This window comes from Chanos chanos, chromosome 9, assembly GCF_902362185.1.
Source record: "Chanos chanos chromosome 9, fChaCha1.1, whole genome shotgun sequence".
Lineage (NCBI taxonomy): Eukaryota > Metazoa > Chordata > Actinopteri > Gonorynchiformes > Chanidae > Chanos > Chanos chanos.
Genome location: NC_044503.1, coordinates 1,254,285 through 1,281,347, shown reverse-complemented (window position 1 = coordinate 1,281,347; position 27,063 = coordinate 1,254,285). Strand labels below are relative to the sequence as shown.

The window sequence follows — 27,063 nt, the reverse complement described above, 5'->3', positions numbered from 1 at the left end:
TTTGTTTTACTCATGACCAGTAACCCAAGGCAAGAAGTGTTTGTTTTACTCATGACCAGTAACCCAAGGAAAGAAGTGTTTGTTTTCCTCATGACCAGTAACCCAAGGAAAGAAGTTGTTTTGGTGTTCGGTGCAGATTGCCTTGAGGCAGTGGTTCTCAACTCCAGACCTGGGGGTCCACTTTCCTGCACATCTTTGTTTTAACTCTCCTGAGCTCAGGGCTGACACACCTGATTCCACTGATCAATTCATCATCAAGCCCTTGATTAGCTCAATTAACTGAGATAATGAAGAGTTAAAACAAAGATGTTAAAACAAAGGCGTGCAGGACAGCAGGCCCTGAGGTCTGGAGTTGAGAACCACTGCCTAAAGGTAAAGTATGTAGTAAAATATACTACCAGATATCGCTCACTGAATGTCATTATAGGACAGAAGAATGGAGCAATTAGCAAACAGCTGTGCTCTAAAACTTGTGAATTTACTTGCTAGCTTGCTAGTGGCATTCTAGATGACGTCACAGGCATATGCTCAGGCAGCCTGGGGCAGTGGCGTCTTGTGGTTAGTCTTATGGAAGCTTTCACTAGCGATAAATCAGGCTAGCCACTTTTGTTCCTAAGGACAATGTTAATTTCAGCTAAATTTAGGTGTTTTTACATATAGCAGTTAATCTCTCATACTGAATGTGTTGCTCTTCTTCAGATGACTGCTTGTAAAGGTCTAGGAAATCTAAGAGATCTAGGAGATTAGCTCACGCCACTGTTGCTCTTATCGTAAATTACTCCTGAAAAAGGCATCTGCTCAATGCCTAAAATAGTGTTACGGGTCATTCTGTATGTATTTTTGTATTTTTGAATTACAAATTACTTGTATTTTAATTAAATACATTTTCTCACACCAGTATTTTGCATTTTATTTTGATACATTTGATGAACAAGTGTTGGTAATTTGTAACAAGATACTTTTTGATGTATGTTGTGCCCATCTCTGATCACAGATGTTTGACACTTTGAGTTTTTTTTTTTTTTTACAGTTTTGTCAAAACTCTCTCAAATATCCGACCACATGGACAATATCAATGCGAAATTTGTCTTTTGGTCTTTGCCTATGTGACCTAAAGACCGGCCCTTGATGTATGTATATAAGTCCAGAGAGTTGCTGACCCTTCTCTGGAATCTCCCTGGCCTCCAGTGGTTTGCCTTGGAGCTGGAGGACAGGCAATGTTTGAGCTGAGACAAAAGGATCGTAAACCAAGAGATGGGAAAGGGGACGTATCACTGAGGTCTCTGACGAGCTGCGGATAAGCTTTATATAAACACACTTCTGTATTCAAAGACGTGCTGATGGAACCAAACTACTGCTCTTCTCTTGTTTATGCCACCCGTGAAACTGAAGTGCTTTGTTGTTCCCCTGTTATAAAGTAAAGAAGTAAAGCCCTTTCCTGCTGCCCTATCACCTCCACAGGGTTCCACCTCTGTCCCGGGGCTGACGTCACAAGGACCCATCTGGTTCTCAGGAAGGGGACAGCCATAAAGTAAGCAAAGTCTGTTCTGAGCTTTAGGTTAGAGTTCCCGGCATCATCATTGGAACTATCTGTGTAGAAGTTATTCATCTCTGTCTACATCATGACTGACTGATTTACGCTGACTGTACTGTCTGTCTGGTATATATACATAATGCCTTTTTCACTGTCAGGCAGTCACTTCTTGGCCCTATGCCTGAGGTGGCTCCCTCTGCAGGTTGTACGCTGAAATAAAACTCGAAGTCCTTGACTTTGTCTCCCTGGTCCTTGTTGGCATTGCATCAGAATCCATCAGTACTTTATACTGTTACATGTAAAAATATATTTAATAAAAAGGACAGGTGTTACTGGTGACTAAACTACATTCATAGTAACATAATAATAAACACAGTGTGCCCACATAGAAATCTAAAGAAAACTAAATCTTTTGGGGGGTTTTTGTTTGTTTGTTTGTTTGTTTGTTTTCTGCTTTAATGTTAAATTCATTGGGGTTGCTGGAGCACTAATGCTGCACTGGAATCAGAATCAGAATCAAAATCAAAATCATTCTAAAACATCTCAAAGAGCTCTATCGCATGTTTCAGTTTGCTTAACAATCTTATTCCCTCTTTTCTTTATATCTTCGCTTCTTTGCCCCAACATTGGGATATCCTTTCTGAGGTCAATAAGGCACCAGTCCCAAGCCTCTGCTCCCAGCATGAGGCCCATACACCCCCTGTCCCTCCTGCCCAGACCAAGATCAAACTGCCGTTATACAGTTTGTCTTAAAGACAAACCTGCTGATATGAACACTGCTGGATTATCTGTTTAATCTATATCTGATACCACCTAGAACACGTAGAACCTCTATATATTAACTCCTTTAAACCATAAACAAATCATGCACAATTTTATAGACCATTGAATCTGGTTACCCTGTACTCATTTTATACTGTAAATGTCTCTGTTCTATGTGCTGGCTAGAGGAGGATGGGCTCCCCCTGTTGAGTCTTGGTTCCTCCCAAGGTTTCTTTCTCCTGTTCACTTTATAAAGGAGTTTTACCTTGCGTCCTTGGTCTTGGGCTTGCTCACTGAGGGTTTAGGCACTTATCTCTGTAAAGCTGCTTTGAAACAATTTTTGATTGTAAAAAGCACAATACAAATGAACTTGAACTTGAACTTGAACTTAAAAAGTACATGGAAACCAATTCTACCCAATATAATAAATATTACACCATCTGCATAATGAGGTGTGTTAGATTTTCTTGTGATTTTACAAGTAAACGAACTGGACCAAAAGCGCACTTGGAGAAAAGCTTTATTTGGTGGTGGTGGAATCCGGCAGCGTGTCTGCCTGCAAAGCTTAACTCAGAGAACTGTTACCGTGATCGGCCTTTTATACCATGAAGCAAACAGACAATAGGTTTACAACATTGCTTGATGCAAATCAGAATCTAGGTGTTAATGCTAAATTCCCCCTTTGTCTGTGATAGCTGCCATTTGTCCATTACTGGTTGTATTTTGTCTTAATCAATTGCTCTTGGCTCCAACAGTAACGCGGCGCCAAAGGTGTGAAGCTTTCTTTGTATCTATGGTAATAAGACCATCGGGTTAAACAGTTCTCCTATCATGAACCATGTCTGTTCAGATGTCACTATAATCTTACAGGTGGTTTGCTGGGTGCTAGAAATAGAAATGGCAAATGACAGCTTAAGCATAGTTTAGATCTAAGGCCAAACCCAATGAGATCTGATCAAAGTGGTCAGTTGAGGACACTTTGAGAGCAAACTTTCATTGGATTTGATAAAATCACTTCGCATTGTGGTCTTGGGGTGCATTCTGAATGCTATGTGGCCGAGTTTTACCACATCAGCAGGGAGAAAACGTTTCTTTCTGGGACATCAGCTCCCACTCAAATACGAATATAATGTGTTAATAACAAACAACTGGTACATGTCACCATTAACTACCTTCTGATTGTCTTTCTGATTGCTGCTCACTCAGACGTACTATAGGTGGTACCAGTGGGAGATTTGGTATTTTTTAACAGGGGGGGTGGTCCAATGGGAGTACCCCCCTGCTCCCACACCACCAACCAACGCACACACCCATATACACCTCCCAAAGGATATTGTTGCTTAACCGTAACTGTGACTTTTCTAATTGTACAATTCCATTTTATCCAGTTATCTTCCTTCCCTCCCTATTACACTTGTCTTTTTGTAACTGTGTATCAAAGTAATGAGTAAAGTAATTCTCACAATACACTACAGTCAGGGCCATTTTAAGTTATATGACCCACGTGACCGCTTGGAATTTTTGACCATCGAAATTCCTTGAAGGACACACAATAAACATTGTGCAAAATAGAAAGATGAACATTATAGGCTGGCAGGTTAACAAGGGGGCACATTCAGTTTGGTCATTTTGCTAACAAGGTGGATGGCACCCCCCCCTCAAATCACCCGCTGAGCAGTACCCTTTACAACATGTAGGCGGCACGTTAAAGCAATCAAACAGATAAGAATTGTTTTCAGTTGTCAGTCAAAATGTGTTATCTCACCTTATTTTTACAGTTGTGACGCCGCTGAAGGATAGCTTGCTAACTTGCCCTCTCCATGACTAAAGCTTCCATTTCAGCAGTACTTTAACGAAATCACTAATACTGAATGGTAATCAGGTTGTTTTTGAGGTCAGCGTTGTAGAGGAGACATTAGCCAGGCAAGATGGGGTAAGATGTGGTTGGCAACTCTGCCATTGGTTCAGGACAGCAGTGACGAGAGACCTTTTTTGTGCTTAATGTTTTCACCAAAACATCAGACCATATGAACACAGCCAAACTCTGAATCAATGCCAGGAGTGTTTGATCAATGAAAATCATTAACTATTTCCCCTTATATCATTATGAGGGATTGTTATTTGTGCAAGTGTGTGAGCATGAGTGTTTTTGAGTGACAAAACACCCGACACAGACTCAGTGGGATACAGTCAGAGAGCCAGGTATATAATAGACATCATGTTTCATTCCCTCAAGAAATATTTCACATGAATTAAATTTTACATTTCATCATTATTACTTCACTCTCCAATTTTCTCTCTCTCTCTCTCGCTCTCTCACTCTCTCACTCTGTCTCTGTCTCTGTGTCTGTCCTGACCTCTGACCTCTCTCAGGTTTTGTGGACATGTCCTGGTCTGCTCTTTGGACTTGACACTGTTTTAATCAGTCTAAACCGTGTGAACCGCTGCCAGATTTAAGAGTTACACTGGTCTTTAACTGGACTCAAAAGAAGGTTGCTGCTCAGACCTTACTGATATTTACAATTATTTTATTAATTAATTAATTAATTAATTAATTAATTAACATTTTTTACCTGCAGTGGCACACCCATTGTTCGAATTGTTCGCACCCTGTGTTCAAAATCTGTTATGTATTTATTTCACTCGGTAGTTTAACAAGGCTAAACCAAAGCAAAGTCCTGCGTCTGAGACCTGACCCAACAACAACATGCTCATCTTTCCAGTGCTCCTGCTGACCATTGTCCTGCCAGTCTCTGGTAAGATCCCCTTTGGTTCAGTTAGTCTGCATTTGTTATTTATCGTAACCTATTATCAGTTCGGATGAAATCATTACCCCGAAACTCTGTCACCACTAAAACTGGAATGGCTTGTCAACAATTGTGTTTATGTCAGCAATTTTCATCGATGCCTGTTTGTTAAACTCACTCGTACGTAAACTGTCATTTAAAATACATACATCAAAGATGAAATCTGAGCACCATTTTCAACAAATCGTGTAATTCATAGTTAACGTCATTGCTGCTGCACTTTGGGAACGAATTTTAACACTTTTGGTGATTGCTAAAGTAGTCAGTCTTCAGCTGCACAGTACAGTTACAATAGACTCTTAAATGCTTTGGACTGGTCAACCATAAGAACTGTGGCGGAAAACAGCTACTTATGCTGGATTTAAAAACTCTTGCAGCTTGTTTAGGGTTTCCTTTAATATCTGGATGGTTGATTTGCAGTGCAGGACAGTTTCCTCAGCGTTATCACTTGCTTGCCGGTTAGTAATATGAAAAGTACAATTTTAGCTGTGTGTTAGTGAGTCATCCATCGGCTCCTCTCCTCACACATATATGTTATTGACTATTGTGATGCCATGTGGCAGAGGGTAGTCACGGACCGGTTGAAACATCTGTACTTTGTCCATTTTATTGACCTTTTGTGACCATGAACATGAGATTGGACCATTAGTGCTGATGGTGACTGTAAGTCCACTGAGGTCAGAGACTTCAGGATGGACAAGCATGACCTCCAAGAGCAAACAGAGAGAGATAAACACTCAAATGGGTCATCAAGCTGAGGACTGTGCTATCCCGCTTATTGCCTAGTTTCTGTGATGTTCTTTTCACACAGACAGGAGTGATCAGCCTCAAACAGTGTAGAGCCTAACTGTTCTCAGGTCAGCTGCTGTCAGCCCAGGTGTTTCCAGCCCTTGCCTTGAAACACAAACAACTGACCGGAAAGTACCTGGTTCTCCCCCAAGCTCCACAAAAATAACGTGTAGAATTAAGGGAAAAAAGGGTATAGAATGTACAACGAATTTCTATTTCTATGGTACGTTTCTATCTCTGTGTTCTCCTCTGTTAAAGGTTCAATGTTATGCACTCTACTTTTCGTGGATATAATATACACCAGTGTGACCCCAATGACACTGTAGATTTACAGTCTCAGTTGTAATTAAACATAAAAAATCATTACACTCAGAGGACGGTGTTGCAGACTAACTATTTTCTTGTTCAGTGTGCTCCTGGTTTTAGCCACAGTTTTTACATGTTCCCATGTAGTAACATCCTCTTTATCAATTTTAGCAGCTTCATTTACTAGGTTAACATGTGGTTTGTGTGACTTTAATTAATAGTTACCTGATCTATGATAATTGCTAATGTTCACCATGAATGTTTCAGGACACTAACCCATATAAACTATATCAATGATCAAATTACTCCTTTTAATCGAGAAATCCTGGGAAATGAACCACCTGGCTTCCTGGCCTTTGGTGTCCTTACTCTGTCAGGCCGTATGCTCGGTGACAAGGGTCAAGTGCAGTCTGAGGACCAGCAGCAGACAGAGGAGACAGCCCCTTTAATGGCTGTCCTTTAGACTGGGTTTTTCTCTTCCTTAAAGACATGGGACCGCACTGGAGTGAGCTCTGTGCCAGAGGGATCCGTGTAAATGATGAGTGATTTCTGGGGGTCCAGAGTGTGGAGAATGGGCGTAGTGCAGAGGATGCCCTTTAAGGCTTAAGCCGCGTCACTTGGCAGTTCAGTCCAGAGTACCTTTTCAAATTTCATTCCAAGTGTGGTCTGTGAGTGCAGCTGGTGGTGACAAGATGTGGGGGAGAAAACCAGGGTTTTTATGTTGGGTATGGGCAGTTCTTATGCTTGACCTTGACCTGCTGGTTTAAGGGGCTCAGGAGGCCCTAGCCAAACACATAATCCAGGTAGTCCTCATCCTAAAGGCTGACGTGACACCTCTTGGGGTTGGCAGTGAAGTCCTATTGCTGCGTGTCTCTCGGGACACTCCAAATCCTTGACAGATATTCCTCCCAGTTCAATGTATGGATCACTGCATCACTGAGCTGAGCTACTGCATACACCTGATGTGACTGGGGAATGATGTACTGAGAGAGACCAGTTCATGTGGCAAAGGTGGTCTTCTTCTGGGCAACTGGAGAGAGGGATACTTGCCGGTGAAATTTGGTTAAGTGAAGGATGGTGACAAACCAGGAGCTCATTGCTCAAGTCATGATTGTGCGTGTCAAGTCCTGACCCTGTGTTAAGGGGTTAAGGTTCCTTTCAGAAGCAGAGAACTGACCGGGATGATCATCTGCCCGGTCACGCATTTCAGTATCGGGCGGAGACGTTCCATTATGTCATCAGTGACATGGTGTTAGGTGTACAGGCATCTGACCCAAAAGGAGCCAACAGAGGTCTTTTAGAGACAAACAGGGTCCCCTGGTCCATCAGGATATCCTTAGGTATTATCACACAGCTCACTCCTTAAGTAGCCCAAACAGGTCCTTGGAAGTTGCTGTCCACAGGGATATGGCCAAAGGGTATGTCAGTGATAGTCAGTGGAATGAGAAGAGCAGAGGTAGGGTCTTGCTGGAGTTAGGTGCCAAGTGACACCTTTGCAGTACAAGCATTTTACTCCTACATGCATGACGGACCAGAGGAAGCGGTTCTTCACCCTCTCCAAGGTCTTTTCTGATCTGAGGTCAGCTCCCAAGATGTGCATGTGGGTCGGCCCCAGGACTGTGCCAGCTGTGTAACTGACATCTGTTTGCTCAAGAAAATCCTCTAAGACAACTGGAGGCTAACAGAGGAAAATCATGATAGTAATGTATTTCCTGCAGGGCCACTGCTGACAAACCCTGTCTCCCCAGATCTCACGCAGAGCAACAGTGTGCTGTAGCTGAATGTAAATCTGAAATGGCTGTAGATCTTTGGTACTTTGGATGCTTTATGTTTGAAGGAATAATTGGAGGAAACGAGACTGTTCCCCACAGTCGGCCCTACATGGTCCTTTTGTACTCATTCAACGCCAATTTCATACCCAAGACCTGTGATGGCTTCCTGGTTAGAGAGGACTTTGTGCTGTCTGCAGCCCAGTGCCAGAATGAGTAAGTTCTTTAGAGTGTTACTGATGAACTGATAACTAATTGTGTTCAGGGTTACAATGGATTTGATGGTAAATTAGTTGGTGAAGTAAATAACTAATTTGGCTTTTTTTTTTCAATTATCTTCTTTGTGCAGAAAAATCCTAGCTGTAACTTTGATGCATTTTGGGAGAAATAAACTACTGATAAATAAGAGTACACATATAATAATGTCTATATGAATGTATATTTGTACGTAAGTTTATCCCATATGGAACCTGGAGGACTTGACCTGCAGTTTCATCAATTACATAAGAAAACGACAGTTACACACAGATTGGAATAATCTGCGTGTCAGTGTAGGTTCAGGATCTTTTCTGGAACACAGTAACTGTGACTTGTATAATTTGACTGTGGACTGTACAGTGCCTCTCCTCTCACATGCGTCGTATTTCTTTCAGCTTTATGAGGGCATTTGTGGGTCTTCACCGTGCATCCCAAAAAGTCTGGGATGACGGAATGGATGTGACAACAATCCCACATCCTGAGTATGACGACAGCACCTTGGACAACGACATTATGCTGCTGAAGGTAAAATTCCTAAATCATCAAACCTCAAGTGTGGGCTCTGTGTACACACCTCACAAAGTGAAACTGAACTAAATGGAATTCAGCTAAACTTCCTGTTATTCAAAATCAATTCTAATTCATTTTTCCGTGGTCTGCCTAAGTTCCACCTGAAATTCAAATTCTTTGGTTGAACTGAATCAAACTGAAATGAAGTTGAGCCGAGATAAAATCAGTATCTTCAGCTGAATTGAACTGAAATCGTAAACAAATTCTCCTCAGTCCTTAGACTACAGTCACGATGAACCAAATATTCATGACCCCCACAAAAGAAGAGATTTGAGATAAAACTTACTGCTCCTACCAGTAAAAAGTCTTTACTGGTCCTAATGTTCAATCTGAATCTTCTCTCTCAGCTGAAGACCAACGTTAGGCTGAGTGAGAAAGTGAAGCCCATTGCTCTGCCTAAGACAAAGAATGAAACCATCCCACACCAATGTCTGGTTTTTGGTTGGGGTTGTCAGGACTTTGCCCAGAAACACAAATCTGATGTTCTGAGAGAGCTCAGGGTTAATCTCACTGACTCCAGAGAATGCACATCTCCTGAGTACATCTGCACTGAAGGACTGGAGGGCCCCGGGAAGGCAAGTGCATCTCATCAGTGTTCACATCACAACACGTTAATGACTGGAATAGCCTAGCAATCATTGCCTGTGCAGAAGCTGATGTGTTTTTTGTGTGTGTAGGGAGATTCTGGTGGTCCACTGGTCTGTGATGACGAGGCTCACGGGATAGTGTCTTCTCTTAGTATTAGCTCTACAGAGGACGGCTACATCTTTAAATATGTCCGAATTGAACACTATCTGCCCTGGATCCACAAGGTCATGAACAGTTAGTCCTGCAGCTCGTACCCAGAGAGAAACGAGAGTCAGGGCTCCAGTATGTCATTCATTAAAGCCATACTGCCAAACTGATCATTTGTGTGCTCTCTACATTTTTTATATTATGTCTCTTGCTGCATCATTAAGTCTGAGGTCATCACGCTGCTTAAAACTGGCCTTTCCTGTTCTGTGTAGTGAAACATGACTTTGACAACAGCTTTGTGAATGTGTCTTTGGTTGTGCCGATACCATCGCATCCACATATGGTCTACACAAGGGGTTCAAAACACCCCCTAAGGTCTGTGGGACAGTGGCTTGAGTAAAATCTGACCATCCAAGACTATTACACATTCCACCCAAGTGTTTAACTTCTCATAATGACAACACCTCCCCCTAGTGGACACATCTGAATGTAGAGGAATACAGCAACGACTGATTGACAAATCAGTATTAAATATTCATTAGCTTTTATAAACATGTTCTTACGTCAAGACCCCATCATGCATGTCCAAAAGGGTTGTTGAGAAATGATAAATAAAACAGGACACACATACATGGATTGAGTGGTGTGGTTTATTAAAATGTTCCTGCTACAGCATATGGTTGGCAATCCAATCACACCAGCGTTTACGGGCTTCTTCCCATTTTCTTAAAAACCCTTTCGTGCGTGACCGTCCATTTACTGGGAAAGACACAAAGAGAGAATGAAACTCCGTCTCTGGTCTGTTCCCGTGGTGACCAATGGGTTTACACCATACCACACGTCTCTCGCGACAGTCCTGAAACAGATTTAAAAAAAAAAAAGATACATACATAACATTATATATTAAATACACAAACATAATAAAATAAAGATATCATCCTGACAGTGTAGCTGATCGTATAACATTAACAGTCCTCTCCAGGGGGAATGCTACGAATGAAAACCATACACCCTTTAACATGGCACAAAACAAGACTCTCTTGATGTCTTATCAGCTTAAATCCAACCCCCAAAAGGTAAAGGTAAAATTTGAACCAACCTTCTCCTGACTGGAAGTGCACGTCACAGGCACATGACATTACAGCCAATGTTCGGCAATGCTCTGTCTCAGCGTCCGCCGGTTGTCAGGGGTTTCTCAACCTGAATGAATGAGAAATGACAGTTTCAGTAGGTGCAGAGAACAGGCAAAACAAAAATACTGACATGCAAAAGCTATATCTTAATTTAAAGTGCATGTTACGTTTACACAATGTTAACGCTATCACAGAGAATGACAGCAGTTAGAAGACCAAGCGCTTTGGGCAGGGCTTAATTCATGAGCACTGTTCAAATGCATGTAGAAGGTGATGGAAGAGCAGGTTCTACAGTTACGAGTTTGATGGAGACAGTTGTCTTTTGTGGACACTTCCAATTGCTACTTTACAGAGCGTACCAGAGAGCAGTGTGGGCCAATCTCGGGCAATGGACGTCACTGGTCAACGGGCATTCCATACAGACATTGTGGCCCTACACTCTTTCTTAAGGATGGAGTGACAATAGGCTCTCATATGGAGAAAGACGCCACAGACCATCATGCAGCTCTTGAGGATGGTTTTTTAGGACTTTAGCACAGTGAAGACAGAACTGCATTTCTGGAACATTCTTTAGAGAGGATCAAGATGGACATTTCTTTAAAATGAGAACTGTTGGAAGGATGCGAAACAGGAGAGCAGAAGGATTTTTTACCTCACACAACAGGCCTATCTCCACATTTGACCTAGCCATGAGCAGCCGTCACATCTCAGCGGACTCGTGACGGTTCGCACAACGCTTCAGTCTCCAAGGACATTGTCGATTTCCAAAACACAAACGCTAGCAGAGAACTTTTGGATTCAATTGAAGCATTTTTACACAGAGGTATTCCCAAGATACCATGGAACCATGTCTAAAATCGAAGATCACATTTTTCTAGTTTGTTTAAATGCTAATCCAAAACTACCCACTATACTTTGGAATTACAGAAGTGCATGAATAAGGACCTTAAAGTATTTCTGGATTATAGATAAGGATTTACTGGCCTACTTAAAAACCCCCCCAACTGATTTTTTTTGTTCTTCCCCCATCACTGTCTATATAAATATGAACTTAAAAACCCCACTGAATTTATTCATCTGACTTTTTTTTTTTGAGGCACAAAGAATCAGAGCATTTTCAACTGGTCATTTAATGGGCTTCATTAAGCCAGATATTACAAAAAAAAGAAAAAAAAGGAACTTTGAGGGCTTGGTACACAGAACAGAGCACAGATCTTCTCCAGAAGGAACAAAATTCTCACTTAAGACTTTTTTTTTCTTCCTTTTGTCTTTTTGAAACTTGAGTCCATAGTACAGCATGTTAAAAAAATTTCCAAATGTTGCAGAGAGAGTAAAGTGGCTCTGAGCTAGAGATCACTCGTTGTGGACACTTTACATGGCTTTAGTAACATCAAGGCGGTGTGCCGGGGAGCCAAGGAGCTCATGTAGCATGTCGGCCTTGTTTCACTAAAGGAACACAACACAGACCAGAAGGCTGAGGTACATCACAGCTTGTCAAGCTTCTTCTGAGAATCAGATTAAATCAGTTAGGCTTTTTTTTTTTTTTCCAGAGGCAGGGATTGGCTAAAAATTCCAGTTTAAAAGTCATGCCTAAATGGGAACTTCCCCCCCCCCCCTTGTCCCTCGTTTTTCGAGAGCCTCAGCGGAAATTGGTCCAAAAGTTTCAATTTGATTCGGGTCTTAGAAGCTACCAGGCTGTGTTGAACAGATCAGAAAATTCACGCAATATTCAAACATTTAGACAATGGTTCATCGATACAATCATTTAAAACAAAACAAAGTATAAACTTTTCAATCCCAAGTGGGTATCCCTAACACACCACATGGAACTGTAGGTACAGAAAAACCACTTAGGTATCAATGCTCACAGTAACTAAATGGAAAGGGTATTTCATGTCCTGCCTCAGGGAGGAGGGCAATCCTAAATAAATGTTCCAACACGATAAAAAAAGGATGCTGCGAGTTTATAGCACAATAGAACCAGGACACAAAAAAACAAAAAAAAACAAAAACAAAAAAATCATGAGGAAAAAAATCTTCGAAGAGCACATCTTTTAAATACAGCCAGCGAAGGAACTTGATCTTGCAATCTGGAAGTATTTTTACTCGTGTGTAGCTGAGGACAAGAAGTAGGCAAGAGTGTAAAGGCACTGCAGCATGGTCGACATTTCTCTTTTCATACAAATGAACTGGCAAAAGTGTCATGAAAAATTTAGGCTCGCAAAGTTTATGCCATCACGTGGAACTCTGGCACAACTCTACCATATTTAAGGCTTCGTTCCTTCAGCTAACTAGTCTCATTTCAGGACAGTGTAGGACTGAAGTTCAGTTAGGGGGCTCCGTGTGCGTACGATTTTCGATCAGACTGAACCCAGAGATGGGACTGGTGCACTGACCTGGACATTAAGTCTCCTGTGTGGCCTAAGTAACTCTAAAACGACTGGATAACTCGGCTGAAACTTGTCATACATACCATAGCTGTCGTAGTTGTCCCTGTAGGAGCCACCAGATCGTTCATAGCCACCCTGGCTTCTGAAACAGAAGGATTTGTTATTTTCTTTGCACTGGAACATTAAAAGTTTGTAAAAATTTCATGCCTGTACAAAACTCACCTGTTGTCCCTGTAACCACCGCCGCCAGAGGAGTATCCGCCGCTCCTGTTGGAGTATCCACCTCCATATGTCCTCTCCCCGCCTCCATAGCCCCTGTCTCCACCGCCATAGCCCCTGTCTCCACCGCCATAGCTCCTTTCTCCACCTCCATAACTACGGTCACCACCACCATAAGCCCTGTCCCCGCCGTATCCTCCACCCCCTGTTTCAAACATTTAAAAACTGTTTTAAAAAGGAAATAACCAAAGCAAGAAGGCAAATCACTGAAGGACAGGCATGGGTCTTCAAGGTGACTCACTAAAAGGAAGGTCAATGATGATGCCATTACCAGCACTGAAAGACTCTAGTATCTCTATTGAAACATACCTCTTCCTCTGCCTCCCCTGAAGAACCCTCTGCTGCCACCAGAGCCACCTCTGAAGCCACCGCCGGACCTGCCTCCAGACTTGCCAGCTTCATCCACACGGATCATTCGTCCATCCACAGACTGCAGGCAAACAAAGCTGGTTTTAACCCCTACTCCACCATACATCTGAACTACGTTACTGATTCTGGTATCAACATCATACCTTTCCATTCATTGCAATCATTGCATCCTTGGCGTCCTCTGGGTTCTCAAAAGTCACGAAACCAAAGCCCCGGGAACGGTCAGTCTCCCTGTTTCTGATGACATCAACTGAAGGAGGGGAAAAAAAGTCACCATTAAAAATCTAGCCTACATTGCAATGAGACAAGTACAGCACCAGACCAAAAAAAAAAAAAAAAAAAAGATACCTTTGGCAATGGTTCCATATTTGGAGAAAGCCGCTTCCAATGACTGCTCATTGGTGTCGTAGCTCAGGCCACCAACAAAGAGTTTTCCCTCGTCAGACATCTTGATTTAGCTGTACAGGCAAATTAAATAGAGGCAAGAAATATTAAATTTAGCAGAAAAAAAGCAGTTTTAATCCAAACACACAAACGCGGGGTGATTAGTATCACAATCTGCAGTTAAATAAAAATCCGTGCTGAATAATTCTGAAACCTCGTGGGGAACACCAGCTAGCCAACACTAGCTCCGCAAGCTAACCATGCGTAGTCTCAACAAGCGCCATTTTCTAACACCCAAAAAACCCGTCGTCATGCGGTAAAACAGCCATTTTCAATAACGCTTCTCTTCGAAATACACGTATTGTTCAACTTAAGTTGTTTAAAAATGGTAACCTGAGCGGTATGATTTGGAGAGATGCATGCAATAGTCATTGCAAATCAACAAGCCTTTGCTGCATCATCGACAAAAACTGCGGCTGAGAAAAGTAGGTCAAGACGCCATTTTCCCCACCCTGCCCGGGACCCAGTTTTCTTTGTGTGTGGCGCAGTTTTAAATTAAGAGGACTCAATATTGCACAATTCAGTCTTTGTCGGCCTTGCATTTCGATTAATACACAGCAAGCCAAAAAAACTGTCCGAATCACGTTTAATATTAGTAAATTCAGTAGTCAATCGACGGGACCTTTTCTTTTAAACCGAAATCACAGTACGCTATGGTCTAATAAAGCTGTTAATTCCTTATGCCTTGCTAGCGACATGCATGTTCGCAATATAAATAACGAACACGCGTTAAAAGACAATTGCATCAATGGCTAAAAAAAAGAGCAAACGTCGACTGAATCTCAGACATAAATTTATAAAAACTAAACAGCAATACTATCTAATCAAAATTGGTTATTTAACAGGAAATATCTGAATTAATGGCATCATTATACAGAAGTATCGAAAACATATACGAGGAAGCATTTGAAAAGATTTATGTACGCATTACCTTTTCAGTGAGGACACAGACAGTAGTTCAGTGAGAGCCGGTTTGCCGCCGTGTGACCGAGATGAGAAAATGAAGTCGTTTTATGGGGATCAGAACCTCATGAATATGAACTCACCAAAGGGCGTGTCTTTAAACCAGCGCATATTTTATACCAATCACTTCCGGTTAGCATTAGCTCTCCGGTGCATAAAGTTAGGTGTTCTGAATTCGTTTGAGCTCTGATTTGTTCGGTTTTGCGTTATACGCTTTGAAACTAAGAGCTGAGTTTAGACTTTCTATGCCATTTTTGTTGTTCCGTGTAGGTCCGTGTAGGTAACTTCTTTTTTTGGCATAAGGGGCGAACTGGCGTTTGTTAGCATGTGGGTCCATTTTCACAACTGCTTCTTTTTATTTTAATTCCCATCCCAATGTTGATGTGTCACTTAAACACTCCGACATTTACCGATGTTCTTGTTTACGCTTTGAAATTAAGTCGCTGACATTTCACATGACACAGTTGCTGTAGTAACAGCAGCGACTATAGTAATAACAGCAAAGGGTGTTGCCAGAGCCAGCGACTTTTAGGTCAAAGTTAGGTAGAGTCTGTCAATCGTCATGATAAAATTTCTTCTCGTTAATAATACGGATCAGTAGGTTATGTCAATGCAAAAAATCATGGAAACAGTATTGATGAAATATAAGGCCATGTACAGTTTATTCAAGCCACTGGCACACAGTGAAATCAGGGATGTATCTTTTACCATAAATCCTCACTGAAAGAGCTGCACGTGTTCGCAAGTTAAAATGGCTCGGCCGCAGCGTTTCCAGATGTCAGTTGTTTCATTTATAAACAAGCTCCGATCATTTCTGAAGACTTTCTGTCCTGCATACTGTCTGTTTGGACTAAGTTTGTACAAATACTCAGTTTTTATCAATATCTTGAACCGATACTCACACTTTTAGATTACATCAGTTATCTTCAAACCTGTTCAACAAATGGTCTGTTAGACAAGCTAACAAGTTACTAAGAGACAATTTTACAATTTACAATTTAGTTATTTGGCAGACGCTTTTTACCAAAGCGACTTACAATTGGTGCATCAGTCGGATTTCTAATACCTTCAACAGAGATCATAATAAGACTGAGCGTCAAATTGCCCTTTCGCATTGCGCCCCTGGAATACTTTTACAAACAGAAATACAAGACAAAGGTTTTTTTTTTTTTTTTTTTCTCTAGGGAAGGGAGGTTAGGCATTGGGGGACAGGTGTGTTCTAAAGAGGTGGGTTGGCCAGCTGCAGCCTAATAATTATTATCACCATCATCATTACGTTTTGTGCGTTTTTTAAAGTCACTGTCTTTGCACTGAAGTCAAGATGAAGACCAGTAGTCTAAAATGCTTTGTGTTTTGTACTAATCAGTACAAAGTCATGTGTAATTAGCTGGTTATGTTGTAATCAGTGTCCTGCTATTGTTCACCATGTCATCACACCATATCTCTGAAGTGTTCTCTAAGTGACATACATTCTCAAGCCATAAACTAAACTAAGTGGCTCGATAGCTGATATTGGTGTACATTCTCTCTAATAAACTGTCTCATCCCAGATGAGTTGAAAATGTTTCTAAGGTACAGGATCCAAAGAAAGGGCCACCCCTGGCCCTAAACCCCCCCACCCCAACCCAAAACCAGGTTGTTAATATATTTTTTTGGCCCCCAGTCTGAAACGCAGACACACGCTAAAAATGCGTTCCCTGACATTCACATAACTGCATCTATCCACTGCATACTCTCGTGTAGACCTGTTAAAAAAGAACATTACCTTTCACAGGACACAGCAGATCATTTGGACCGAGTCGCGTGGTGCCGCCTGTATGTCTCTGCACAGTGCTGGCAGTACCTCACCGCTCTGTTAATCCAGATACCATTACTTCAAGAACAAACCAGTATAGACCTTTCACAATCACCAGAAGAGGGGAGTAAAACACAGTGACCTGTTCACCAGCTCAAAGCAGCAGGATTCAAGTATTTGAATTTCAAGTATTTGCAGTGTTTCCAAAATTGTTTCTCACTCTGAGAGAGGTTCAAATTTATATTTATTTACATTCATTTACTGCTAGTGCCAGCCAGAAGCTTACACTTGACTTGCTGGAGCTAGTAAAATGTGTCAAGTCACTTGGCTATTGAAAATTCCTGAGAGTGTGTCAGTAGACAGGGCGGCTAAGTCAGTTTGTAAACATAAGTCAGTCTGTAAACATAAGTCAGTTTGTAAACATAATTTGATTCAATTCTTACTTATTTACTTACAGCTTTTTACCAAAGACATTACCACAAAGCAGGTTTAGAGGATACCAGGCCAAAAACTTTTCACGAGCAAGACTAAAGAGGCAACAGTAAGAAAAAAGTCCCTTTGGCTGAAATAGAGAGAACATTTGAGAGGAGGCCTAAAAGAGAGAGTCCATCCTTCTAGGATTGAGACAATTAAACAAAATCACAGGGCAGTACAATGCATCATGCATATAAGCAATTCAGTGAAAACCAACCCCACCATTATCTCTGTCTTATTGGAATATAGTTAATAGTATCACTCAACACATGAAATTAATGAGAATGCTACACTCTAGAAATGAGGGCTCAAATTATGATCACTTATTAAATGACGATGATGATGATGATGTCGATGATTGGTGATGTACAGCATGAGCGCGATTATGGTCTGTTGCATGACCTGTCACGGGTCATGAAGGTCGTAACGTGTCGTTACTAGCCAAGGCTATAATGGCCAAGGTTAGAAAACCGGATGCCGTTTGGACCTAATTTCAGCAGTGGACCGTCAGAACTATTAACATATTTATAGTATGCAGGTATGCAACATGCACAAATTAGATCGCTCATTCCGACTGACTCGTGTCCTTGATGCATTGCCATCCTATTAGGATGCTGAACATGTGAAGATGAGATACGACAGTGATAGGACACAGCATTTAGAGACAGTTAAGATGTAGGTGTCCATAGAAGGGTGGACTTTCCAAGACGTCTTCACAATGCAAGTTGAACCATCCCCGCTTTTCTTAAGACCACACGTAAAGTGTTGTTCGTGTGCTCTAAAGAAATAATACAATCACTATACAACCTGAACAGCCTTTGATAGAACATTTCGCGGCGGGGAAACCCTAGAGAAGATTCCTCCCCTTCGTGATGTCATTTTTGTGGTCGTAGAGGGGAAGGGAGAGCGGTGCTGTATGTGTGTCATTAGCCAGTTCTTTCATTGACCAAAATGGCATGCAAACACGACACAAAAATTCAGCCCGCGACTGTTTTCATTTGGGGCACAGTCTTGTTAATTTTGTCATCGACGTTAACATTTAGCGGTGCTTCTGCGGAGAGGAGTAAAACAGTGGAGTTCAATGTGAAACCCGGTGGAGTTGTGCACACATTCTCTGAGAAAATCGTAAGTTAACGATGGCTAGCTTAGCCTAAATAAGGAAATTGTTAGCCTAATATGCTGCAAGACCAGACGATATGAATTAATCAAGAGGTCACTGTCAGCACTGACGAGGGCTTGGTTATTTGTTGCCTCAGACGTTGTTTTGTTGTAAATTACGGCAGGTTTTGGCCAAGTAGGTTAAATACTCTTGGCAGCCTCTTGCTAACTCATCAATGTTTCCTTGTACACTTGGCAGTAAGTTTGCTAACTTAAACCTGGGTTATTGTTCAGCTGGACTGAAACATCTACATCGCAGCCTCGCAATGCGCTCTGCAGTCAGTAATATAGTTAGTAAAGCTCATTTGTTGACATGAACGGTGGATGATTTCTGGGGTGTCTGCAGAGCTACCGTGTATGCATTGTCATAAAGTAAACGTTAGCTTATCTGAGCCGGTTCTTTACTTTGCTGTATTTAAGGCTAATTTGGCGCGATCTAGCTGGAAACACACAGGTCCTACAAATGTTAGGAATTTACAGCGCACGGCCGCATCTTTCTCATCACTCACTTTATCTTAATTTGAACGTTTTTTCTCGAGATGAAAACCCAAATTGGGGAATGAGCGGGTTATAGAGTAAGATATTGACACGTCAGTAAGACAAGGAACAACTGCTCCATTCATTGGTCGGTGAGCGGGACATTGATGTGTCAGTCAAACTGTGCAAGCGTTTCAATTGGCTGTCATCATTTTAGCATTCAGGTCGTGTGAGGTTACCCAGCGTTATAAAAGGGGCAATAAATACTTGGACTATAGCCTTGATTAGTGCAGTGTCATGTCATCTTTAATGGTTAACCGTCAATTTCTCTTTAACGGAAAATTTATATTATCCCAGTAAATTTCCCTTTCCCTTGCAGAAAGACTATGAATGTATCTTCACCTATGCGTCGCAAGGGGGCACTAACGAGGTGAGTCTGCAATTTGTGAAACTGAAACCCCCCTGCAAAACATTTATAATTTAAAACTTGTCCTTTTTACAAAGAGATATGGACATGGAACCTATCTTAAAACATACAGACCTTCACATCAGATACCAACTGTCAGTCTCAGATTTAAAACCACATTGTCAAGCAGCACGTTTACAACCCAGATGTTATGCATTTTATCTGTTTTTGAGGCTAATTTAACATATTTTAAGCATTGAATAAAGCCATTAAGTTTTGCCCAATATCATACCCCATTCGTTTTGTTCTCTGAACATAAAATATGGTCAGTTAGACTAAAGACCTGGTTTGTATGTGCAGGTTTTAGGTAGAGAGAGCTGTCAGGAGCAAAGGGAAGACCCGTGTGAGTGAGGACTGGTATACATGTCCTCTGAGAGAGGGCTGATCATCACCTTTGACTTGTAGTGAAATTTTTATGTTCCAGGGATAACTTTCTCCCTCCTCTGAGGACATTCGGAAACAACGTTTACATTAAGAAAGCGCTTAACCCTTCTCACGGGAGAGTCCCTGTAGTAGAGAACCAGTCTCTTATGGAGTCAGTGAGCAGGCTTACTGAAGTGGCCCTGACTCCCTGTGATGGACCCTGGTTCTATTAAACCACTCTTGGCCTCCCTTTACTGACTGACCGCACTGAATGCCCAGATTTTCACATATTTATGATAGTATTTCTTTACAGTGAAGTGAAATTCATACAGACAGCTGATCCTTGAATCCTCAGTATTGTTTATGTTATTTATTGTGGTGCTGGTGTTTTTGTTTACATCAGCAATGGCAGATGAGTGTTGGGCTGAGTGATGACGAGCGTTTGTTTTCCTGCTCTGTGTGGAGGTGAGTCTCTGCGCTGGTCCTTTCTCTACACTCAGCACTGCTGACAATGACAACAACAACAACAACAACAACAACTCACTCTACACTCAGCACTGATTAAAACAACAACTCACTCTACACTCAGCACTGATTAAAACAGCAACTCACTCTGCACTCAGCACTGCTGACAATGACAACAACAACAACAACAACAACAACTCACTCTACACTCAGCACTGATTAAAACAACAACTCAGAGGCCTTCAGTCTGTCAAATGAATCAAGTCCTATATCTGTAATTCTGACTAGGAATACGAGAATGATAATGTCTTCCCAGTTCCATACCCTGGTCTATTGAAACACGGTGGTAACTCTGGAACACTATCCAGTTCAGCGAATAATAATAATAATAATAGTAATACACACTATATGTAATTATATAACATTACTCATAGTAGCCCTACATACTTACCTGGCAGGGGAGACACCATGATCGTGAAGGTGGCTTACCCAGGGTGAGGCTTAGCCATTGCACTTGGGCTCTGCTGACTTTCCCAAATGTGGGAATCTCGACTGCATAATTTGTGGTGTTAGGGGACTGCCTTTGCGCTCTCCCCTGATTGGGGGCAGCCTGTGGCCTGGAGGGGAATCGGGCTTGTGACCAAAGGGTCGCGGGTTCTGTTCCCAGGACCGGCAGGAAAAACACGCAGGGCTGAGGTGCCCTTGAGCAAAGCACCTGACCCCCACCTGCTCCCCAGGCACAGGTGTGTGTGTGTGTGTGTGTGTGTGTTCACTACCGGTGTGTAAGGATGGGTTAAATGCACAGGTGTGTGTGTGTATGTGTGTGTGTGTGTGTGTGTGTGTGTGTTCACTACCGGTGTGTAAGGATGGGTTAAATGCACAGGTGTGTGTGTGTGTGTGTGTGTGTGTGTGTGTTCACTACCGGTGTGTAAGGATGGGTTAAATGCACAGGTGTGTGTGTGTGTGTGTGTGTGTGTGTGTATGTGTGTGTGTGTGTGTGTGTGATCACGGGATTCTCTGTCTCTATTTGTTTATTGAATGTGTAGGCATCATCTAAAAGCAAAACTAGTTAGATGAAGTTAAAATAAAACACACATTACATTTATTTCACATGCAGGCAGATGTGTTGGGGCAGGTGAGGTTTGAATGAGTTGATCATTTAGAGACAGAGGGTAAGGGTTTGAACCAGCTTCTCTCATTGGACAGCTTTGATTTTGGCCTCCTGTTATCGGCCCTCTTGGACTCCCTCTGTGGTGTTTCAAGCGAAAGCAAAAACATAAACCATAAAGAAGGAACTTGATGGTCAATTTATGTCTGTAATGATACCAGGCAACTGGTATTAGCCGTCAGACATGTGAATTTTACATTTTATTTTGCCAGCTGTCCGTGCGCTTAACAACAGGTGATTTCACACGTTACATAATTAATAATTAATCCAGCAGAAGGGAAAACATAATGCTCATGTCTATAAACAGGTCCTATTTTAAAATACAAGGTCAGGTTATAATTCTGTGTGTTGAAATCAGCACCTCACGCATTACTGCAAAACTGTCACTATAAAACCTGGTCGGACATGGACTAGATACATGTAAATGGAAAAAGAAACAAAAAGAGTTGGTTAAGAGAGGATGTCGGGGACAGGCCTGGATCTCACTAGTTTACATTAAAAGGTGTTTTTTCAGCGATTACATGAAAGAGTTGGCTTTTTATTAAAGCCGTTTTGCATCCTGACCAAATCTCGCGTTGCCTATAAACACAGAAAAGGTTTCCTCTTCCTCCACCCAAACGCAGACCTTCTGTTTCATTTTTTTTATACAGCCGTTTAAAAACCAACTTTCGGTTCACTTTCCTTTTTTATCCAATTTTAATAAATCTTATTACTCATGTCGGTTATTTTGTACCTGCGGGCGTTTTTCACTGGTCTCTGTATGTATAATGTAGAACTTTATCTGGGAGATAAATGTCGAAATTTCTCCCTCCGTGCGTGAAATGACAGATATGGTTTTAGTTTAGGATGTGTGGGCTCCTTCACTTGGACTTTTTTGTGTGAAGACAGTGTTAGGTAATCTCAGATGAAGGGAACTGTATTGATTTTCTCTCCCTCTCTCTCTCTCTCCTGAAAGACCTCAAGGGAAGTCCTACTTGTTTTTCACACAGTTCAAAGCAGAGATTAAAGGAGCCAAGATTGAATATGCCAGCGCATACGTAAGTATCACGTTTGTCCTTCACACCTCTAAACGGCACAGAAAACAAACAAACAAACAAAGTGAACGAACGTGCTTTACACGGCGTCGCCTCTTTGGTGGCTGAACCGCCTGCATTTGTACAGTCCAGCTGCTGTGGCACAGATGGCTTCTGAAAACGTGATTTCTGCGTGTATGTGTGTGTCCGTTTAACCGACTGTCTTATCCAGAGCGGCGAGCGGCTGTGTCTGAGGCGTCGCGGGCCAGCGGAGCAGCCCGCGGTTTAAGTGCCTCGTTCAAGAGCCCGTGTTCTGAGGAACCGGGCTGCACCCCATGCCTCCGGTTCTTCAGAATATCAGAATATCGTTATTTCACCAGAGACTGAGGCAACGCTTTGATATAAAACCAAACATTTATTTTAATTTATTGGCTTTTCATGAAGGCCCGGTCGAAACATAATCAAAGTGTCAAAACATTTTGACCCAGAATCAAAATATGCATCGTGGCACCGTCCGTTCAGTTCACAACCCGAACCCTAGAGTGAAAACCCCCGACACAAACAGTCAAGACATTAAACAAAAGACTCCAGGACTGGTTTCAGTTCGGAGATCGTATCAGTGTGTGAGGATGGATGGGCGCCGTGGTCGGTCCTGTCCTGGCCGCGGTCCGGCGATGACTGGGTCCACTCTCAGGTCGGCTGACGGCACCGGAGACAGGAGAGGCTCCAGGCTCCACTGCTGTTCCATTCTGTGTCTTCATCAGCTCACTCTCTCTCTCTCTCATCAAACACCAGCAGCATGCACACACACACACACACACACAGACACTAACTATACACACACATACCGCGCACACACACACACACACACTGTGCACGCACACACACACACTATACACACACACACACTCACTAACTATACACACACACACACACTATACATACACACACACACTCACTAACTATACACACACACACGCTATACATACACACACACACTATACACTCACACACACTCGCTATACACACACATACTGTGCACACACACACACACACACACTCACTAACTATACACACACATACCGCGCACACACACACTATACACACACACACACTCACTAACTATACACACACACACACACTATACATACACGCACACTCACTAACTATACACACACTCACACTATACATATACACACACACACACTATACACACACACACACTATACACACACACTATACACTCACACACACTCACTATACACACACATAACGCGCGCGCGCACACACACACACACACACAGTCAGTCAGTCTCTGCTGTATTGTGAGCGGGTTCTCCTGGTAGTCTGTTCCCCTGTGTGAACAGTTCAATCAAAATCCACTTAAAAAGAGTCAAAAGAAAAAAAAAGAGAGAGAGAGAAAAAAAGGCGGCAGAGGCTTCTCAGAGGCTGTGCGGGCGATGGCGTATCTGTCACTCTGTGCCGTTATGAGTCACTCTCTCTTTGTCAGTTTGTCACTCAACCCTCCCTCTCTCTTTTCTGTCTGTTTATCTCCTGTCAATCAACTCCCTTTCATGGCCCTCTCCACCGCCTTCTCTCTCTGTTTATCTGTTGTCAATCATATCTCTTTCTCTCTCTCTCTCTCTCTTTCCCCCTCCCCTCCTCTCCCTCTCCACCCCCTCTTTCTCTCTCTGTCTTTCCCTCTCTCTCTCTCTCTCTCTCTCTCTCTCTCTCTCTCTCTCTCTCTCTCTCCATCCGCAGTCTCAGGCCACAGGGGGAGGACAGGCGGATGTGGCTTTGAAACCTGAGGAGTTTAAAATAGGAGAGACCACAGGTGTGTTTTTATACTGGTTTCCATGCTAACCAGTGAAATACTCTTTATGGTTCTTTTGTCACCTTCCATTTCTGTCTGTTGGAGCTGTTTAGCTGAGCAGAGTTTTGCCAAAATTTATAATTCACATTTTTCTCTCTCTGCAGTGCAGTAAGCCTGTGTGTTTGTTCTTGCTTTTGTTCATGTATTGCCTCACAAATAATTTCAGACTTAGTTAAAGATCCTGCTTTTGTGGACTGGTTTTCAGCGGCTATTTCAAGTGCAGGTTTTAACTGTTTCACTCACTCTTTGTTTCAGTCACCCACACTGAAGGCAAATTCCGTGCGGAACTCTCCAAGCTGACCGTGATTGGCCGAACACGACATGATGAGCTCTGATTGGCTGTAATCAGTGGAGCCAGTGGAGGACTGATGCCCAGTCACTGGACTGTCCATTGTAACAGCAGAAGCAGAGAGTTCCAAGCCAAATGAAAAGATGAGAGAAACTGACTGAGCTTGCTTAAAAAAAACAAACAAACAAGAAAACAAAAAAAACCCCAAACCTATAAAGCTGTAAAGGACCATCTCTAACTTTCTCTGGGATGTTGGCCTCAATTCTGATGAACTGGGTTTATGGGGTCTGCTGGGAAGGAGGGCTTGCCTCAGAGTAGAATTATGAATGTGACATTTTTTTTTCTGTAAGGCCATCCTTCTGAAAGGTAATGAAGTAATAAAACCACGCAGACAAGGCTGAACTTGTGTCTTAAAACTGTGGGATAGCGCCGTGAAGGCCACGTTAAGCTGTCATTATTTTTGAGTTGGTTTTGATAGTTGACCTAAAGCTTCTGATGGAGTTGTTGATATTGTGTTAAATGGATTAGATTGAGAGAGGTCCCGCGTGCCAATTTCAGGGTCACGGCTGACTGTGTGTCAGCCCACACCAGTGTAACCCATTTTTAGAGCTCCACCTACTGGCCAGGGGGTGTCCATCAGCTCCTTCATTTAGGGTCAAACTCAGACAGTCCACACATTGCTAGCCGGCTTTCATACGGACAGATAGGGAGTTACTTGATTGATTTTTTTTTTTCTTAATTCTGTTTGGTTTTCCAATATACTGAGATTTTAGTAAATAAATTTACTCTGTTATCAGACAAAATCAAAAGTGTCCGTTTGTCCATTTTTTTATCAGTCATGTCAATGTACACTGTCTCTGTACATGTAAGTGTGTTATCGCAGACAACCGCCACAAGGGGGAGACAAACGCTCCAGCTCTAACCATAGAGCACTACTGCATTAGCACAGTAACTAAAGATAAAACACGTTTCGAATACTGGACTTTTTTATGAGCCCCTCTTGTTAAAGGCCACCATCACTTCAGACATTGCTTCAAATATGTTCACGCCAGTTTACTCACCTGTGAGTGAAATATGTAACACTATTACATTTTGGCAGCCACTAGACTTAGGTTTTGGCTGCCACTAGACTTAGGTTTTGGCTGCCATTAAATTCAAGCCTGTTTTGTTTGGTCTCTGGCGCACTCTGAGAACTGTGATGAGAGACAGAGACAGAGAGAGAGGCAGAGAGAGGGAGAGAAAAACACTAAACAGATGGGGAGAAAGAGGAGAGGTGTGTGTCCTGGGAGAATCCCGTTCCTCAGAGGGTCTTTAAGATTACCAGTGTTATTAAAACCCAGATGAGTTCTGTCCTCCTCCAGTACCTCTCCTATCACTATGGCGCCACCAGCCGAAACCTCACAGACCCGCGGCCAGCTAAAACCCCACAGACCTGCGGCCAGCTAAACCCCACAGACCCGCGGCCAGCTAAAACCCCCCAGACCTGCGGCCAGCTAAACCCCCCAGACCTGCGGCCAGCTAAACCTCACAGACCCGCGGCCAGCTAAACCTCACAGACCCGCGGCCAGCTAAAACCCCACAGACCTGCGGCCAGCTAAAACCCCACAGACCCGTGGCCAGCTAAACCTCACAGACCCGCGGCCAGCTAAACCTCACAGACCCGCGGCCAGCTAAAACCTCACAGACCCGCGGCCAGCTGAAACCCCACAGACCTGCGGCCAGCTAAACCTCACAGACCCGCGGCCAGCTGAAACCCCACAGACCTGTGGCCAGCTAAACCCCACAGACCTGCGGCCAGCTAAAACCCCACAAACCTGTGGCCAGCTAAAACCCCACAAACCTGTGGCCAGCTGAAACCTCACAGACCCGCGGCCAGCTGAAACCCCACAGACCCGTGGCCAGCTAAACCTCACAGACCCGCGGCCAGCTAAAACCCCACAGACCCGCGGCCAGCTAAAACCCCACAGACCCGCGGCCAGCTAAAACCCCACAGACCTGCGGCCAGCTAAAACCCCCCAGACCTGAGCGAGAGAGGTGTGTTGACGATGAGATTACTGGTCTTTAAATTCTAGATCAGTCACATATAGACTGCAGGTTCATTTTTAAAGAGACCGTCATTGACTGGTTTGAACCTGATTTCGATGAAAGTGAGTCAGACGTCTGTGTAGACGTGTGTAGGCCTCTCTGTGTCTGCGTAATCTTTCTGGTTACTGAGCTGAACTTGTCTGGCACGGTTTTCTCTCTCTGTGTGTTTAGTGCAGAGGTGATTAAAGCTCAGGGGTAGAGAACAACCAGACGGTGCAGTGAGAGTCGTGTTTCATACTTACCAGGATTTTTGTGTCGCCTTGGATACCAGTCGCCCCCCTCCTGAGCCCAAACAGAGAGTTTGATTCCATTAGCTGCCTTGAAGCTTC

The 27,063-nt window shown here is 42.8% G+C and overlaps 3 protein-coding genes and 1 pseudogene across 4 annotated transcripts; 3 read left to right on the top strand and 1 right to left on the bottom strand.

Moving 5' to 3' along the window:
- Positions 1-4,669: 4,669 nt before the first annotated feature.
- Positions 4,670-9,700, top strand: si:ch211-212d10.1 (granzyme E). Its single transcript, XM_030784532.1, has 6 exons — positions 4,670-4,788; positions 4,947-5,052; positions 8,036-8,183; positions 8,621-8,750; positions 9,143-9,370; positions 9,473-9,700. The coding sequence occupies exons 2-6, from the start codon at positions 5,004-5,006 to the stop codon at positions 9,620-9,622; spliced, it is 705 nt and encodes a 234-aa protein (XP_030640392.1). The 5' UTR covers positions 4,670-4,788; positions 4,947-5,003; the 3' UTR covers positions 9,623-9,700.
- Positions 9,701-11,775: 2,075 nt separating this feature from the next.
- On the bottom strand, positions 11,776-15,139 carry cirbpb (cold inducible RNA binding protein b). Of its 2 annotated transcripts, none has more exons than XM_030784534.1 (7): positions 15,077-15,139; positions 14,050-14,159; positions 13,845-13,951; positions 13,642-13,762; positions 13,276-13,477; positions 13,137-13,195; positions 11,776-12,779 (listed from the first exon to the last, which is right to left on the bottom strand). In XM_030784534.1, the coding sequence occupies exons 2-7, from the start codon at positions 14,147-14,149 to the stop codon at positions 12,766-12,768; spliced, it is 603 nt and encodes a 200-aa protein (XP_030640394.1). In that variant the 5' UTR covers positions 14,150-14,159; positions 15,077-15,139; the 3' UTR covers positions 11,776-12,765. The 2 variants fall into 2 exon arrangements, with proteins under 2 accessions (XP_030640394.1, XP_030640395.1); XM_030784535.1 differs by having other exon boundaries at positions 13,137-13,192.
- Positions 15,140-18,289: 3,150 nt separating this feature from the next.
- Positions 18,290-25,446, top strand: mydgf (myeloid-derived growth factor). Its single transcript, XM_030784531.1, has 6 exons — positions 18,290-18,502; positions 19,392-19,442; positions 20,245-20,306; positions 22,430-22,511; positions 24,249-24,321; positions 24,616-25,446. The coding sequence occupies exons 1-6, from the start codon at positions 18,329-18,331 to the stop codon at positions 24,693-24,695; spliced, it is 522 nt and encodes a 173-aa protein (XP_030640391.1). The 5' UTR covers positions 18,290-18,328; the 3' UTR covers positions 24,696-25,446.
- LOC115821902 (uncharacterized) lies at positions 20,750-20,904 on the top strand (annotated as a pseudogene).
- Positions 25,447-27,063: the final 1,617 nt, after the last annotated feature.